A 17,810-nucleotide genomic window follows, 5' to 3' on the forward strand; every position below is an offset into this window, starting at 1 on the left:
AGAGCCTGGAAAACTGTCCCTGGACGGAGTCGTGAAGGAAGTTTAAACTAATTTAGTGTAACAAAGGAAAGGTTAGGAGGCAGCTTGATCATCATCTCGAAATACTTATTTAGGAATGAGATTTATGGGGGCGGAGGGCTGTTTAATTTGGAGGACAAAGGCATAACAACACACAATGCCTGAAAGCTGAAGACAGGCAAAAAAGTGACATCTCCCTTGTTACTGCTTAAGGTTATCTGCTAATGTATTCAGGGACTGTAGAGTCTGCATCCTTCAATATCTTTACATCCAGATTCAAGATCTTCCTAAAAGACATGCCCAGCATCAGGCAGAAATTATGGACTCATGATTCTGTGGCCTGGTTCTTGCAGGAGTTCATATTAAATGATTTTATTTGATCCTTTGGCCTGAAGATCTATACATCTACGTGCAGTAGCTAGCAGCTGCCACAAACCTGTTAATTCCATCTGGCAGTTTGTAGATGGCAGTAATATGATATATTTTGTGTCCATCTCACCCCAAAATGCTGCCCCATTGGGACTGCTTTATCATTGCACACATCAGGGTGCCCCTAAAGCCCCCCCTTTTCCCCTCAACGCATTTCAGTGGTGCACCATTTCTCCAGTTGTCTGCCCAGGGATGCATGAGGACTTGCTGCTGCACTATTTGATGAAAGCATGTTCTGTGGTCTGGGCTCTGCTGCTTGCTGAGGACTCTTGCAGTATGCAGCATCACCCGCAGAGGCTCTGCGTGTGCTGTTCTCTGGCTACTACTAAATGTGACCGTCACTGAAACAGTAGGAGCCAATACCTGCTTGTCTAGAAAACTTTACAGTCCAGGAGAGGGAGTCCTCTCTTGCCCCCAGGAAATATTCAGGTTTCTGATGGTCATGTCCAAATTTGCCTGATGGGGGCATGCCCCTAAAGCTCTTGGCTGCCAAGTTCTCCTCATTTAAGGCTGCTTCAGGGCTTGAATTCCCTCTCCTTGGAGTCCTGGAGTTGCTAAGCTGAGTGCTGTGCTAATGCCGGGCTTTGCATTTGATATTCCTCAGTTGGATTGCTATGCTCTGTTGCCCAACCACGCGGTAGTTCCCTGACTGATGTACTTCGGCTGAGCTCTGCCGCCTCGCTCCTCTATGAGGGGCCCGGCCCACAGACCCAGCGCCTGAGGCTGACCCCGCAGCTGCCTCACATGACTGCGGCCCTGCCGGGACGGTACGGTTTAGCCAGGGATGTCAGCGAAAGGGCTCCAGTGGAGCTATGCTATTGTCATCTTGACCTCGGGCCCAGGTCTCGTATCTCCCAGCCGCTGGTGTTGAGGTGTTGCTGTCTGTCAGCCCCGTGGTGCTCTGGCACGGTGTGTGCCCCACCAGCAGCAGGTAAGAAGATGGCGTCCCTGCACTAGGCCCTTGGCTTCAGCAGGCTTCCTCACGGATTCAGGCTTCCAGCATGACTCAGGGTATTACAGCGTATCCTTAAGATAACATCTTTTGCTTGCCAACACGTAGGCTGCCTGCCAAAGGTGGGGGAGGAGATCTGTTGTGAGTCTTTCGTATGTGCTCATAGTAAATAGATACGCGCCAAACTGATTGCACTCGACTTCCTGTCTCTCTGTGAGGAACTGAAGGAAGGGAAGAAGCTGTCCCCTGTGGGCTGCCCCCAGCCACTGCCCCACCGCTTGGCTCCCCATGCCTGCAGCCAGCACAGCACGCACACACAAAATAATGGAGTTGGGGTACAGCCGAGAAATAGCAGAGTTGGGATCCAGCTTCTGCAGCATGGCTGGAGACCCCCAGTCCTCTGACAGGGATGTTCTCCTGCTCCATGTGGGAGAGGTGCTGGTGTCCTGGTGCTCACTGAAGGGGCTGGGGTCAGCAGGGGGAAGCAGTGGGGTGGTGCTGGCTGGCAGTGTGGAGGTGGGCGCCGTGCCCTCGTCCTGTGGTGAGTGGGGTTAACTCAAACCGCAAGACCCCAGGACAGCATCAGCTTTCCCTCTACTGCCTCACTGCCAGACCATTAACTTTTCCATGTTAAACTCTTGGTACAATGGCTGTATTTTTAAGACTGCCACCTAAGCCAACTGTGCTTAGGACAATCATTTCCAACTGGCAAGATGCTTTCTCAAATGATTTGAAAAAAAAATATCAAAGTTGTAAGCACATCTGGGACAGCCTTTATCTCTGGCAGCAGGGAAAATGAGCGTGGAGGCCATGAGGTGCTTTCTGAAATGGGAGTCTTCTCCTGGCGGTGGGAAGCGCAGCCCTGCCTGCGGTGCTCGCTGACATGTCTGGTGCTGGCCTTCTGCAGCTGGGTGAGAAGAGCAGCCTGAAACCCGCCTGGTGAGGCTGTTACCCCAAACCAGCTGTGGGATCTCTTTATACGCACCATCTGACCATGCTGATGCAGCATCCGGCTGACCCAGTAAGGAGATCTGTTGTGTCAGTGAAGGGTTTTTGCTCACACACTTCTCTTTTTCTATCAGTCCCTCCCAGGCTGCAGGGTCAGTCTGCCACTGCCTCCCGTCCCTGCTGACAGAGGAGGTAACACCAATTTCTGCCTTGGTGGGAGAAAGCGGCAGCTTTTCCACACAGTGGAGCCACCGGCTGTGCATTGCTGCTGAATGAGCAGGCTAAATTGGTAGCCAGTATAAAAAAAAACAAAACACAACAACAAAGGAATAGCAATGCGATTACAGCAGTTTACTTCAGCTGGGGCTCTGTCCCCTCTGTGTCTCTAGGAAAGCTCGGTGAGGTCCAGCAGCTTGCGAAGGAGCTGTGAGGAGTCCTGCCTGCTGCTGGCGCGCCGCTGCGGGAGCTGCTGGCAGGCAGGCGAGGCTCTCTGCAGCAACACATTTCTAAGTTATTGTGCCAGCAGAAGACAAACACAAGGATTTGGACTTGGTAATACTGAAGAAAATATATGAAGAAATATCTCTCTTCATGGCCGGCCAGAACACTAAAGGGAAATGCATGGGGGAGCTGGAAGGGGCTCCTTCCTCTGCTCCCTGCATGGGTGGGATGCAGGGCTGCTGGCTGTGGTGTTTGGGATGGGTGTGCAGCTTGGGCACACCTCGCTGTCTGCCTGGGGCCACCCTCCTCCTGCCACCCTGCTGTGGCCACACACCACTGGCCACGGGCAGGGACATGCAGCCTGGCCCCAAGCCGCCAGCAGCTGCAGCAGTAGCAGCGCATTCACACAGGGCATGAGGGAGCTGCCAGCCTTTTTACAATGATTCACCCTCTGCTAATGATTTGCCGTGCTATCGGGCGACGCTGAGTGCTGCGATATTGCTGCTTAATGTGGCCCAAAGCACAGTCTGGGAAGCAGTAAAGACTTACTCAGCTGATGCGCAAGGAGCTCAGGGTGCTGTGCTGGCCGACGGCCTCGAGTGCTTGCCGCAGAGTGGCAGCCTCGCCTAACAGAAGTCGAGTTTCTGGCGAATAATTTAATGAAGGGTTCATCATATTTCCAATTACTGGAAAAAGCCATGATTCTTCTTTGCTGTGTGGTACAGAGCCCACCCTTCATTCTGCTAGGCCATGGCAGGGAGTTCAGCTCCGCTCTGCACCCGGACATCCTTGTCCCTCATGCGGCTGAGGCCGAAGGAGCCGGCCGGGCTGTGTGCCACACGGGAGTGGGGTGGCGTGGGAGGGGGCTGTGGAAGGACAGGGTGCAACAAGGATCAATTCTCCTGGCTGCTTGCAGGGGGAGTCCATTTAGTGACACTGCCAATGACACTACGTGCGGGATCTGGTCCCCAACTGGTTCAGTAGCATTAAGAGAATTGCTTTGGCCTAATGAATAGGGATAAGAATATTTCAGCCTTCTCCCTGGAAAGTGATGGTGGGGCACCAAGTGTGCAGCCAATTTCAGGTCTAGTCACTTGCCAAGTGAATGCAAATGACAGGTTGTTTTTGTTTAATGGAGCCCATGGTGTCTTGTCCAAAGCTGCTATCTCTTTCTCTTGGATTATTTTTTCCCTCATTTCTGAATCAGACCTAACAATCAGAGATTTTTTTTTTTTTTTTTGTAAGAAACAGAAAGGGTTCTCAAAGCAGGCTCTCAAACTTTAGCTACAGACACGTCACCTTTCAAATAAAATGGCCATGGGTGTTCAACAGCGGTTAATCTTTGCATGGCCTTTTTTGCTTAAAGAGCTAAGGGAGATTTTTTTATTTTTTATTTTTTATTTTATTTTCCACAGAATCAGGGCTCTTTCTTAATTAATTTTTTAGTTGACAGGAAGAGCAGGTTTCTGCTTTGTTTTGCCAAGTGTTTTGATGTATGAACAGAGACGTCGAGCAGGGCGTGTGTTTGCAAAAGTGGCTGATTGGAAAGATCAAAACTGATTTGTTTTGTTTTCAGAGAAAGGGGCTCTGCATCACAAAACAGAGCAGGGAGTGACTGAAGGCCCTAGTCCCCAGTATTATTTTGGAGCTGAAAGCAAGGCAGCAATCTGATGACCAAATTCCTGTTGACTTTGCAAAGACCACAATTTTGTGCCAGGTGTCTATCATGTCCCAGTCCCACCCAGTCCCTGTCCCTGATCTGTCCAGGTCTATATAACCCAGAGCTGTACTGGGCCCTTTGTGCTCCTGTTCCCCTCGGCTGGGAAACCAGGGGCTGCTGAGGGCTTTGGGAATGGGCTTTGCTTGTCTTCAAGCGTTTGCAAGCAAGCTGCCAAATCATGTTGACAATAGGTCTGCAAAGCCTTCTTTTGGCTGGAACGACACTTGGAAAATGTATTTCCCAAGTGGGGACTTTAGTAGTGATGAATCCCTTATTGATGTGGTCAGAGGACATGGCAAACACATGACCCGTTACCATGCTCCATCGGCCTGGATCCTTCTAAAATACTTATTTAACCCTCTCTGACACCACCCAGAAGCTTCTGCTGCTGAGCAGCGAGGCAGCCAGCATTGTGGCGCAAAATCCCAAATCCCTATGGGCAGGGGCAGATGGGATATGCCTGGAGGAGAGCTGGGAAAGCAGCAGTGGAGAGCATGGGAACAGGGCAAGGAGCCTCCTGCGCCGTCCCGCAGAGAGCCGAGGGCGGCTGCTCGGTGCGAGGCTGCGCCCGCTGGCCAGGACAGTGGCACCAGTGCTGCTGGGGGTGTCACCTCATCCCTGGTGTGTGACAGCTTCTGAAGGCTCGTGGTCCCTCCTGGTCTTTTCCTGCCACCCAATCCTCCATTTGCAGCCTTTGGCCCCTTGTGGCAAAGCACTTCCCGGGGTGGGGGGGGTTATGCCATGGTGTCTGTGCTGGCATGGAGGGACATGGGATGAGGTCCTACCTGAGCCCCACAGCCAAAACCTGGGCATGCCAACGTGGCCATGGGGTTCCTCAAGGACAAAGGCAACACATGAGGCTCTCTCTGCCCACCCCACTGTGATGTGAGCACATTCACCTTCACAGGCAGGCAGCAGCAGTGACTGGCCTGCATGTTCCTTCCTCAAGCAGTCCTGGCTTGTCTCTAGTGGATCTCCAGCAGCACAACCCTCCTGGACTGACTGCCATCCACGGCAACACCATTGCTGGGGCTCAAGCTGGTCCTGGGAGACACTTCAGCCAAGGAGCACAGACGTGGGACTCCTGTCTCGCCGAAGAGTCAAGGTGCCATGTCCTGCATCAGCACGAGCAGGAGCTGCTCTTGGTAAGTTAAGAAAATGCTTTTCTACAATTGGGGCTGGGAAGGATTTAAGTTTTTTTTTCTCTCTCTTTTTTTTTTTTTTTCTTTTTAAACAATAAATAATAACAGCAAAATCCATCTCCTGCCTCTTTCAAAACCAGCTCCTTTTCCTGATGGATAGATAGACATAATGAGATTCTCAAAGTCATAAATCTGCTGTGATTTTATTACCTGCATCTGCTGGGGATGATGTGAAGAGAACTTCATACCGAAAGGAACCTTGAAAGGTTAGAAAGGAACCAGCAGTCTTCACAAAGTCTTCATCTCAGCCAAGGAAACCCGCGCAGAAGAAAGCGCTTGAGCTGGATGAAAAGGTGTCAGGGCTGGATGCCGGCAGCGGGGTGCCTGTGGTGAGCGTGAGCCGAAGCCGTCCCTGGCGTGGGCAGGACCTGGTGCGTGGGGCTCTGTGTGGTGCTGTGCACAGCCCTCACCTCCTGAGCTGGCTGGGCTCTGTCCCTGCTGGCCGTGCCCGGGGCTGGGGATGTGCGTGGTGGCTGAGGGTGACACGACCTGGGATGGTCCCCATGCGGCCGGGGCACTGCAGTGTCCGGAGGTGGTGAAAAGGGGCTGGGAGGGCAGTGAGGGTGCAGGCTGCTCCGGGAGCGCAGGCGTCACTGCTGCAGGGTGACTTTTGCAGCGTGATGCTGCGATGCCTTTATGACTTCATAGTGTGATCTGGTAGTTATGTTACTGTCAGAGAAGGAGGCTTAAACCTTCCTCTGCGTGTCACAGGGGAAGGTAGAGAGGGAGCGCTGCTTGCTGGCTGCTGGACGGACTCCCACGCAGAGCAGTCGCTGCTCATGGTGAGACCTCAGCCTTGCTGGGCCAGGGAGGAAATCCAGAAAGCAGAGCTGTGAGTGGGGGGAAAGCAGGCGACATCCTAAAGCTGTGATCGTCTAAGAATATTAACTGATCCTGGCTTTGCAACTGCCAAAAAATGATGCTTGAGAAACGTGGCGCCAGGAATCCTGAAGTCACTTCTGTAGCCTTGGAAAATGCAGCTGCTTTGGGATGTCAGCCCACGATGGCTGTTATTATCCACTGTGCAGAGCAGAGCTTCTGTTGGGAGCTCTTACAAAGGCCATCAGTCTTCACAAATAGTGGCTGTTTTTATCACCTGGCAGTAATGACACTCTCTGGTCCCCTTAATATCTGAGCACAGTCCCAAAGTGTGGCTGGGAAACTCGTCTCGGGCTTGGCCCCACGCAGGGGAACAGCTTGCAATTTTCTGCCAAGGTAGCTGTTACCGGTGTGGAGACGGGCAGGGCTGATGTAATAAAAGCCTCTCGGACAGACTCGGCCTCCCGCAGGTTTGTTTCAGCTGCTTGTCATGGAGCAGAGCAGCACACATCGCAGCGTGCTTCAGCGGGTAAACCCGGCTGGTGCCCGCGGGGACGCACAGCCACCCACTGCTGGGACCAGTGCGTCCGGACCCCTGCCAGGGACGGGGTCAGTGGTGGTGGGTGCTGGCATCTGCCAGCCGTCCCACGTCCCTGCATGGCCTCGGGTGGTGTTGTGGAGCTGGAGCACTGGTCGCTTGACACCACGGAAGCCTTTTGTGACCTTGAGTTGGAGGTGTGTGTCTGCGGAGGGCTCTTGCAGAGACATCAGTGGTCAAGGTGGTTTTCATAGCATTCAGAAAATGTGTTTGGTTCCTCTTGCAAATGTTCAAACATCTTTAAAGTGTCTGTGGTGCCAAGCTGCTTCTCTCTCTGCTTTAAGAGAAAATAAGCTTTCTATAAGAAAAGAAGCCACAAAGAACACAGCAAGCCCAAAGTTAACAGTGAGCAGACCGAAACTAAATTAATGCCAGAAAAATTCCAGCTGCCCCTCCAAAGTACTGCATCTCATGGCAAAGGGTCCAGGGAAAGATGGGAAAACAGATGGGTTACTGCATCTTTGTGGCATCTCTGTGGCATCTCTGTAGCGCAGATGAAGCCTGGGCTGGGTCCCCCTTCACTTGCCGAGCCTGTGGTGGGGACTTTCAGCCTGCAAAGTGGACAGTCCCCAAAACAGAGCTGCCATAGTGGTGGGCTATGGATGCCCCAGGGATTTGCCCAGAGCCTTGTCACTCTGGGGCTGGCACTCCTGAGCTTCCTGGAGAAGCCTCTGCACCTCGGTGGCTGGGCTGGGCCGCCTGCAGGGATGGGGAGCTCAAGCCTGAAAAAGGAGCCTGGCAGTGAGAAGGGGGCGAAGGATGGGGAAGGGAGTGCGTCTATCCCCTTTGCATTTGTCCATCTCTTTGGTGCCACGTGGGTGGGGGCGAGGAAGGGGAGCAGTGTTGCTGCTCCACGCAGCTCACATTGGGCAGCTTCAGCGAGGGAAACAAACAGCTAGCAGCGAGTTTCTCTTTGTAGGAGATAATAGTCAAAACAGCTTGAAAACTATTCATAATGAGAGCTTTGAGAACAGCCGATGCTACACACACACATGGCGAATACTGTCATTAAGAGCTCTTTGGATGACAGTCCCAGCAGTTCATTATCCCCCGTCACTGCTTGGGGAGGGTGGTGGAGGAGAAAGAGGTGTGACTTCGTTTTTTTTTTTTTTTTTTTATAAGGCTTTTTTCTAAATTAATTTCCACCGTAAAGTGATGCAACACAGGGGCACTATAAAGGAGCCCTTGTGGAGGCTTTGCTCCTGCAGTGGGCCAAAGCCCCTGATGGTACGTGCACAGGGAGGAGGCTTGGGGAGACGAACCCCGGGCTTGCCGTGCTGTCCCTGTTGCCAACTGAAATGGCATGAACCCTGTCTGGGCTGGATGGGGGAGCCAGGAGGCGGTGGTTTATAATCAGCCTCCTCGTTTAAAAGAGACACGTTTGTTTTTTCCAGGGACAGAATTATGGTTGGGTCTGACTGCAGGGTTACACTGATTTTGGAAAAAGAGCTGGTGACCTCAGCCTGGCAGAAACTGGGGTGTTGGAAGAGGCATTCCTGGCCATTGGGCGGCTTCCTGGCTGGGCACAGCGGCTGCGCCCTCATCCAGCCTCAGTTCCTCTGGGCATCCCTCAGGTGCTGCAGGAAAACATGGATGGGAATCGGCCAAATTTGCAAAAATGTTTTTCTAGCCTGCCAAATTGCCCAGGCAGCTGTGATGAGGCACTGTCACTGCTTGGCTCGCTCCATGCCGTGCGGTTTATCGGCGTTATCTGTACTTCAGCTCGAGTATCTGGGGGAATCATCGCAACTTATTCCCCGGCCAGGCTCCTGAATCTCTTCAATTTGAGCAGCATTGCTGCCTTCACCACCTTGTCATTATCCTGAGGCCGATAACCTCAGGCAGAGGTGTTCATTTTTTAAGTCACTGAGCAGTGTCCTGCTTGTCACACTGCTGGTATCAGAAATACAGGGTACCGCAGCCCTTCCCATCCTCCAGAACCACCCGCTGAACCCAGCTGACTATTTCTAATCCCAATGTCGGTGGCGATAACTTCTTTCTTTGAAAACAACAAAGTTATTTTTGAAACACCGCCCAAGTGGGGCCCATCACTCACTCATCATGCTCGGGGCCAGGTGAGGATGCTCCTCGTTGGCATGTCCCATGCCTGGCCTGCAGGGCTGGGGCCAGATGTGCCCCAGGGCACAATGAGGGCACGCTGCAGGAAGGGCTTGGTGCTGCTGCCTCTGCCTATGGCTGCTCCATCCTTCCCCTGAGCCCCCGGCCGCTCAGGGCACGTTGCTGCAGGAGCAGGGCCAGCAGCCGTGTCCTGCTCGAGTTCAGAAATGTGAGGGCTGCCAGCACGGCTTCTCCTTTCCAGGAGCCTCACTGAGCCAGGGCTGGGCTCCTCTTCCTGCTCCTCCCTCCCCAAACCAAACCAAACCCTGTTTTTAGCTACTTCTGCAGTAAATCGCTGCCAGTGTGTCAGAAAGGGATGCAACAAACCCCTTTGTGCCACAAACCCACAGGGAAGCATCCTCTGCTTGCCCCAAAAGAGCTGCCCTGCCGGCGGGCAGCCAGGTGGGCGTGGGACAGGGAGAGGGCAGGCGGCCCTTGGAAGCACCAGGCCTGGCTTCCTCCATGTTTGCAGGATGCCTCCTCGTCCAAGGAAATAAATAACTCGATAAATAAAAATTGCTGGGTGAGACGTCGCGGCAGGGTGCCAGGCCCAGCCTGGCCAATTCATTTGCAGCTCTCGTTAATTGGGGCTGACCTTTGCTCACATTTCTACCATGAGCACGTCCAAAACAAGGCAGACATTTAACTTTGTTTTGTGCGACGTTACTCTAATGTGGCTTTTTCTGCATAGCTCTCTCTTTTATGGTAATCAAATGTACTGCCAACTTTTCTCTCGCTATGTACACCAGCGAAGGGAACCAGATGCTTCTTGTTTTCCTCCAAAATGTAGCTGAAGGTTGGTTTTTGTTCAGCGTTTGGAGGTCTGGCTCGCGGGCGGTGTTCTCTAGCACCGGCACTCCTCGCACCCTTTCCCGGCTCCCAGCTGCGGGCTTTGCTCAGTGCAGCCCTAGTCCTGCCCGGCCGCACCGGCTTGGGGCCACGGGGAGACAGAGATGGGCTGGCACCCGCCCCAACATCTGTCTGTCTGTCTGTCCATCTGTCCCCTCGCTCAGGCATGCTCTGCACTAAGACACATGCTGCACTCTCCTGGGGGAGATCATCAAAAATACCCCTGCGACCTGTGCGCTTTTGGCAATTTTTAATCATTTCCCTCCTCTACCTCCAGCCCTACTGCTGCTGCTATTTTTGTAATGGCTTCTCTGCTTTCAAGTCCTTATCTTCTTTAGCTTTCCCTCTGGTTCTCACTCTTTAGGCCCTAAAATCTTTTCATCACCTTTTTTTTTTTTTCTCTCTTTGAGTCTGATTGGGCTTTATTTCTTCTCCTCTGCCAGATTTATGTGAGTTGTCAAGTCCCGGAGCCGTTTGTCTCTGCCTGATGACAGACTTGCCTTTCCCCCCCAGATCAGATTCATGGCTGTTCCTAAGGTCCTTTAATATTTTAATGCTCGGACCATAAATTTCATTTCTTTAAGCCTCAGTCCTTCCAGAGGACTTGCAGAGGCTGGATCGGCGGCTGCGCCCCCCGCCCCCGGCACGGTTTGCAGCTTTGCCACATGCCCGGCTGTGCTGTGGATTTGCTCAGTGCAAAGTGTGAGGGAAACGTAGCATGAATTCACTTTTCTACAAGCTCAGACAATTCTTCAAAACTTGACAGGAATTGACGCTTTTTTTCTTCAAAGCTGTGATTTGTTGTGGACTTGTTGTGCTTTTTATTAAAATGCTATCGCAGAGTGCTTAAAGAGGCTGGCTTTGCAGATCCCAACTTCCTTCTGTAATAAACGCAGCCATGGCTTACAGCTTTTCCCTCTGATGTGTCAGCTGGGGACTCACTCTCCACCACAGACACAAGCAGACTACTTAAATCATCCTTATTTCTCTCTGAGGTAGAGAGGCTTTGGCTCTCAGAAACTTTTTTCACCCCAAGTCAGCAAAGCCCCTCAGCCAGCAGGGAAGGCCGTGAGGCTGTGGCAGAGCTGGACTTCCACTGCTGCAGTGTCCTGGGCACCCCGGCACCTTCAGCACGTTTCAGGTCGCCTTGAAAATGTGAGGGTGCAGTGACCACCCTGGGGGCTGTGGCAGGCAGGCTGCCTCTGGATCGCTGTGCCCAGGGGTCCTGCTCTGCCCAGGAACGTGCCGCCAGGGCTGCCGAGAGAGCTGGCCTGGAAGCCAGGGCAGGGCTGCTCTCTGGATAAGCCCCAGGGAGCAGGAGGGCAGAAACAGCACTGAAAGTCTTGACAGCCTCTGTACAGGAGTCAGTCAGCGCCGTCATTAAGCACAAGGCGAGAAGCTCATTTGCGGGGGTGACAAAGCAGCCCTGCGCCACCAGCCAGGAGGGAGCCGATATGAAATTACCAGCAGCATCTGGGAGAACCATTTCCTCTGGTTTTGTGAACCAAGGAAATGTGCGCAAAGCCTTTTGCAGCAAACAGGCCCGAGCGTGGAGCTGGCGTGTTGTGCTGTCCTCCACCCACTGCAGCAGCGCAAGGCAGCGGGGCAATATTTCTTCCCCTGTTTTTTGGCACCCAGGCCAAGTGTTTAATTCGGCTCTTTCCATCTCGGATATGAGTGGTGCAGCCGAGTTATGATACGGGAGCCTCGAGAGGAGTCATTCCCTCTCAACACATTAAGGATTAGTTATTTCCCTATTAAGCTGCTTTAGTCATGGCGAGCTTGCTGCCTTGAACGCGTTGCTGTGTGGCGGGTGCTGGCAGCGGACCTCGCGTGGTGGCTGCCAGGGAGCAGTGCTGGCCCTTCGCCGCCGCCCCGGCTGCACTCACGTGTGAGGTGGCCGCTTGTGCAACACAGGCACACGTTGTGGTGCAATGAGCCCTGCCCAGGGGGCTGCCTGGTGCCGTTTTGGGAGCCTGGCAGGAACGGGGGACAGAGGCCAGAAGCTGCAGCGGGGGGGGAGGGGAGCTCCAGCCTTGGTCCTGTGTACCTGGGGGGGGCAGTGCCCAGCCAGCCTCTGGTACTGCTCAGTGCCCTTGGACACCCAGCGGCAGATTTGGAGAGGCAGAGGAGCTCTTCAGAGTGACAGAGCAGAGCGAGGCGACAGGAGGCTCTGTTTGCACCTGCCTGCAATTAATTAATTAAGAATCTACTCATTAGTGCAGCCCCATGGCTCCCCCTCACTGCCAAGCCCCCAGCTGTCCAGACAGCAAGCCATTATTTGAAAAGACTTTCTGCTAAAACAGAGAGCAAAGGCACAGCTAAAAGAAGGGGGAGAGCAGGGGTGAGGGTGTGCACAAGGCTGCAATCAGTGCTGGAGAACGCGTGGCAGCAGCTGGACCCCTCTTGGAGCAGGCCGAGAACGGGGAAATGGGAGCCTGTTCCAGTGCTCGCCACCCTCTGGGTGCAGAACCTTTTCCAAACATCCAACCTGAACCTTCCCAGTCATAACATCATGCCATTCCTTCAGGTCCTATTGCAGGTCACTAGAGAGAAGAGATCAGTGCTTTCCCCTCCGCTCCCCTCGTGAGGGAGCTGCAGGCCGCCATGAGGCCTCCCCTCAGTTTCCTCAGCTCTGGGCTGATCACACCAAGGGACCTCAGCTGCTTCTCATACGTCTTTCCCTCTGGAACTATCACCATCTTCTTTCACCCTTGGACACTCCTTTTTATACTATGTCCTTTTATACTTTATGTCCTTTTTATACTGTGGTGCCCAAAACTGCACATAGCGCTCAAGGTGAGGCTGCATCACCAGAGCCTGTAGTGGGACAGTCCTCGGCCTGCTGTGCCGCTGATCGCTCTTGTGCCATGAGAAGTGCCCCGGCCTCCTGCCACCCCCACCTGTGCTGGAAGCGTGGTGGGTGGAAAACGTCCCCTGGCCCTTCCTCACCCTGCCAGCCGGGGCCCCACGCAGGATCCCAGCTCCTGCTGAACCCCCTGGAGATGTCATCGGTGCAGAGTGGCTCCATGCCTGCCCCTGGTGCTGGGCAGCAGCTGCGGCCCCGCTCTCCTGCTTCAGCTCCAGCCCCGCGCCACCCAGCTCCCCGCTGCCTGCTCTCCCGCTCCTCGCGTTGGCGGAGGCACGTCTCTTGCCGGGGAGATTTACAGGCGGCGTTAGGGCAGGACAGGTCTGACACTGATTGAGTCACTTATCTGCCGCTGCATCCCACTGACATCCCTGACAGCCGCTCCCCCAGGTACCGATCCGCACACCAGCACTTTATTCCGGGCAAGGAGGAGCTGTCAGGGCTGCAGCTACACCGCCACCTCCATCGAAGCTGCCAGCTGCCCTTTGTCGCTTAAGGAGACTCTTTAGTGTGCACTTTAGCGTGCACTTTGGGAGCCACCGCTTTGAAAGAAGGGCGATGGCTGCAAGATTTCACTTGCTCTGGAGGTGCTGGAGCTCAACAGATCACCTTCTGTCTGCCAGGGCACCCATAAGCAAACACAAAAAGCCTTTCTGAGATGTGTGTGGCCCCACCACGCCTCCAGCCCAGGCCCTGCAGCCCTGCGCCCACCGGTGCCAGGATCCCAGCTGCAGGAGACCCCTCCTGACGCCCCGCGATGGGCTGGAGGCTCGCAGGCTCCAGCGCCAGCCCCCCCAGGTGCCCCAGCTGGGAGGCCCGGGCCTCCTGGGTGCCTCGAGGCTGGCAGGAAGGAGACAGGGACAGAGCAGGCGCCTCACCCATGCTGCTGTGCTTTGAGCCTCCCCAGCCCCGCATGCAGCCCACACCACATCCAGTGTGGTGTTTCCTACAGAAACAACAGCCTCTGTGCCCTCCCTGGCTCCGGGGAGGAGAGGCCATGTCATGGGGAGGATGTGTGTGGCCGTGGGGTGACAGGCAGCCCAGGGCCATGCACCTCCAGCCGTGCTGCGGTTTCCCAGGGGTTTTGGGCTGCCCAAAGTTCTTGGTTTCGTTTTCTTGTTGTTCTTCTTCCATAAACAAAAAAAAGCCACTGAGACATAATCTCTACCATAATGTTTATTAAATAGTAATTTTAAAAGGTTTTTGTACAAATCATATAAACACAGTTTGATTTTTTCTGTTTTTTTTTTTTTTTTTTTACACCGAAGAATCACAGTAAAAGCTCTTTAAGTCCATAAGTCCTGGCTCAGCCAGTGAACGGTCAAACACCTTGAACTGCAAACCTTGGAGAAGTTCCATTTCTGCATATAATTTCTTAATGGTTTAATTCCCATGCTCAGCCCCAGCACCTTCCCACAAAATGAAATCACTCCGCATTGCAGCCCGCCTGCTGGCCACACGTCCTCACCATTAGAAGGGTGTGGAGGCAATGGCCCATTTCAGCAAAGGCATTAACACTGATTTCTTTTTTTATTCTTCTGAATTTCACAAAGGGAATTGAGATCAGCAAACCTAATATATTTGCAGAGGAGGATGCAATGAGTTGAATGCACTGATGACCTTTTTTTTTTTCCCTGTTGAAGTTACAATCAAACACAGTTTTCTGTAGTAGAACAGTAAAGCACCCAGCAGAGGTAAGTGAGGTATCGGCTTTGCAGCATTATTGGCCTGCTCCTGCCCAGCAAGTGCACGCGTGGTCCCTGCACCACCTGCCAGGGGCCAGCGGTACCTGCGGGGCGGCCGCTTCCAGCCCCGTGCGCAGCTTCCCCAGGCCCATGCCAAGGTAGCGCCAGGACCAGCCGTGCTCTCCTGCCCCGGATCAAGAGATACAGCAACACGAGTCAGTCCCACGGAATAAGTCACGTACACGATACATACAGAGAATCCACGTGCGTGTGCAAACACACTATTTCTGAATATATGTATATACGAACTCTTCTCTCTGTACGCCTACTAGACACCATAACGTTACCTTTTTAATTATATATTTTCACCTATTGTTTGCCTAATTTGACTTTTCTACTGTATGGTCCTTTTCCATTCATCCTTCCCCTTTCCTGTGATTTGAAAGGGATAAAACCATCGAGCAGCAGCAATCCAGCTTTGAAATGGTCTGGTACATTTCCTCTTACTGCCCACATTCCTTCCGTATAGGAAAACACCCATGTGGAATTTGTACATGAAGAATGCCAGAAGAAATAAGGTGACTTGAGAGGAGAATCTGAGATAGGCTTACTGCCGTTCCTGTCGGGCACACAGAATGAATTAAAAAAATAAAGGACTGTGTGTGTGTCCGAGTCTGTGTGTGTGTGTATGAAATGTGGATGTCTGGCTGACACAGCTGCTAGCATCTGCTTCACCAGTAAAACATGCATACTTCTTAGAGTGGGTAAGTCTTTTTTTCCGTCTAAAAACTTACTGTCTGATGGAGCTTTTCATGAAACACTAGACAAATGTTTCTATTCCCACAGCAGCACGGAGCATCTGTGGCACTGTCCGTGCTCATCTCCTCTCCAGATGTTGCTCATCTTCCTGAACACCTGGCCTGCTGCAGGATGTGTTTGCAAGGACTGTGTAAACCAAGCTTTGCAGCACATCACACCTACAGTGCTCCGCAGTTAGTAAGGAGAAAAAAAATCCATCCCCAACCCATAATATTATGCTAGCCAAAATGTAAAGCCAGGATGTTACAGGTATTTCTGAAGAGCTCCTGAAAAAAACAAATCCAGCGTGCTGGAAAAGTTTCTTCCTTATGTATGTGCAAGCTGATACGGGCAATCCATCTGTACTAACCTGGAAATGGAGGCATTGGTTTAGGGCCCAGCATTTGAACTCTTTTTCTCCATTAGCTTGTTTTCCAAGCACTCCTCTCCACAGCACAGCTGGGTGGGGAGGTGTCAGCTGTGGACGATGTAGCCAGACCACTTGAAAGTAGAAGGACCAGGCTCCTCGGCCGGGCTGCGCCCAGCATCGAGCCATGAAGAACAGCATCTTGCCGGGGAAGGATGAAGACCTCACTTGTTGTTCGATACAGCACTGGTCACCAGATGGAGGAAAAATACTTCTTCTAAGGCACTTGTTTAAACTAAGACAAAACACAGCTCAGAAATAAAACCACGTTTTTGCTACTGACCAGGAGCGGTGCCGGTCTACTCTGAAGGGGATGAGAAGATGGCAGCAATTTGGTCCATAGGTGCTGGCGGTGCCAGCTTGTGCCCGGCAGCCCCGGGGAGCAGGGGGCACATGGCAGGGCTCCCTGGGGCAGCAGGCACAGCTCCGGCCTCTGTTACCCTTCGTCTTCCCTCCCTGGCACCGATGGGAGGCCTTGGCGCCGTGCCTCGAGTCCAAGCCCCAGCGAAGCTCCCTTCTGAATGCCTGAGCGCAGGGAACCTGGCAGACTCTGTCTTTTGTTTGCTGCAATTTTCTCATTATAACAAAAATAAAAAAATAAAATAATAAAAGAAAAAAAAAAGGAAAAGAAAAAAGGAAAGGAAAAAGGGCAGGATCAAGAAGGGTGGGAGATTCAAAGAAAGGCCTTCCTCATGAAGGCCTCGGCTGTTTCAATCCAAGATTTGGATTTAATAAATGGCTCTTATTCACAAATCACTTTAAGGCTCTTCAGCTTCTCTCAAAGAGGTGCTTCTACACATAGGGTTCCTTTCTATTTTATTTCTTAATGACTTAGAAAGCGCTGTTGTTACCATTGACACCAAACCCAGCATCCTATCTCTCCCCCCCTGCCAGGAGAAGGAAAGTGAAAGGTAACAACAGGCTTTTACATGCAGGACTGGAAACTGCAGCTTCCTGGGTTTTGTATGAAATGCACAAATACTACGGCCAAACCAGTATCTGGACAGGGTCTAAAATGGACAGGGTCTCCATGTGTGCGTGTGTGTCATTTCTAAAGACAGGGCGGCTGAAGAAAGCCCTCAGCCTTCTCAGCAACTCATCAGAGAAAGGAAGTGGAAAATAACGATTGACAACTAGTTTCTCACATCCGAAAGGTAAACCAGCCTCCCTCACCACGTTTCAGCCACTCACATCAGCAGAAAATGAAGATGAACCAACAAACAAGGGTCTTGGTGCCCCCTCGCCCGGCACAGTCCGGTTCGCTGGGACGCCCGCTCGGTCCTGGTGGAGTGCGACCCGCTGACGGGACCTGGCGGTGGGAGCAGTGCTTCCCCTTGCACCTCCCACGCCGCTTGTTTCCCATTATGGCATTCAGTTCCCATAGAAAACAGCAAAAAAAGTAACCCCCTGTCAGCCCACCTCACCAGGCGCAACGCCAAGGGTGATCCCCAGGGCACCCATCAGGCCTCCGAGCAGCACTTCTGGTGGTTCATCTTGACCTTGTGCTTGATGCCATCGTACAGCTCAAAGTTGTAGTTCTCCAGTGTGGTGGAGCTCCGCGAGGACAGCCCTGCGTACGAGCACGTGCAGTAGAGCAGCAGACCAGCACAGATGGCCCCAAGGAGGACGCCGAGGGAGCTCATTGCTATGATGGTCACCAGGATCGGATCCAGGGTGTAGAGCCAGCTTTTTTCTTTCTCCAGCTTCGGGGTTCCTGGAGAGTTAGTAGAGAACAGTGTGTCGTTCCTATCCGATCCAAAGTAATCTGCAGTGGAATGGGCACTTATTATCCAGGGATCATTTTTTTTTCACCTTGAAGCATTTCTCACTTGGAGCTGTGAAGGCCTCACAAGATCATATGCTCCCCCACAGCTATGTCTTGGCAGGGCTCTCTAACCCAGGTCCAGAATTACTATGAAGCAACTAAATGCCAAGAA

The 17,810-nt window shown here is 52.7% G+C and overlaps 1 protein-coding gene across 5 annotated transcripts in view; it reads right to left on the reverse strand.

The window, feature by feature from the left end:
- Positions 1 to 14,189: 14,189 nt before the first annotated feature.
- NRP2 (neuropilin 2) overlaps positions 14,190 to 17,810 on the reverse strand; it is an 86,837-nt gene continuing 83,216 nt past the window's right edge. For 2 of the 5 annotated variants that reach the window (XM_080600367.1, XM_080600368.1), the window contains exon 17: positions 14,190 to 17,587. In XM_080600367.1, the coding sequence (XP_080456493.1) occupies positions 17,334 to 17,587 (254 nt within the window). In that variant the 3' untranslated portion in view covers positions 14,190 to 17,333. Of the gene's footprint in view, positions 17,639 to 17,810 lie in introns of all 5 variants that reach the window. The other 3 variants (XM_080600365.1, XM_080600366.1, XR_013953787.1) reach the window with 2 other exon arrangements.

This window comes from Anser brachyrhynchus, assembly GCF_964034855.1.
Source record: "Anser brachyrhynchus genome assembly, chromosome: 7".
NCBI lineage: Eukaryota > Metazoa > Chordata > Aves > Anseriformes > Anatidae > Anser > Anser brachyrhynchus.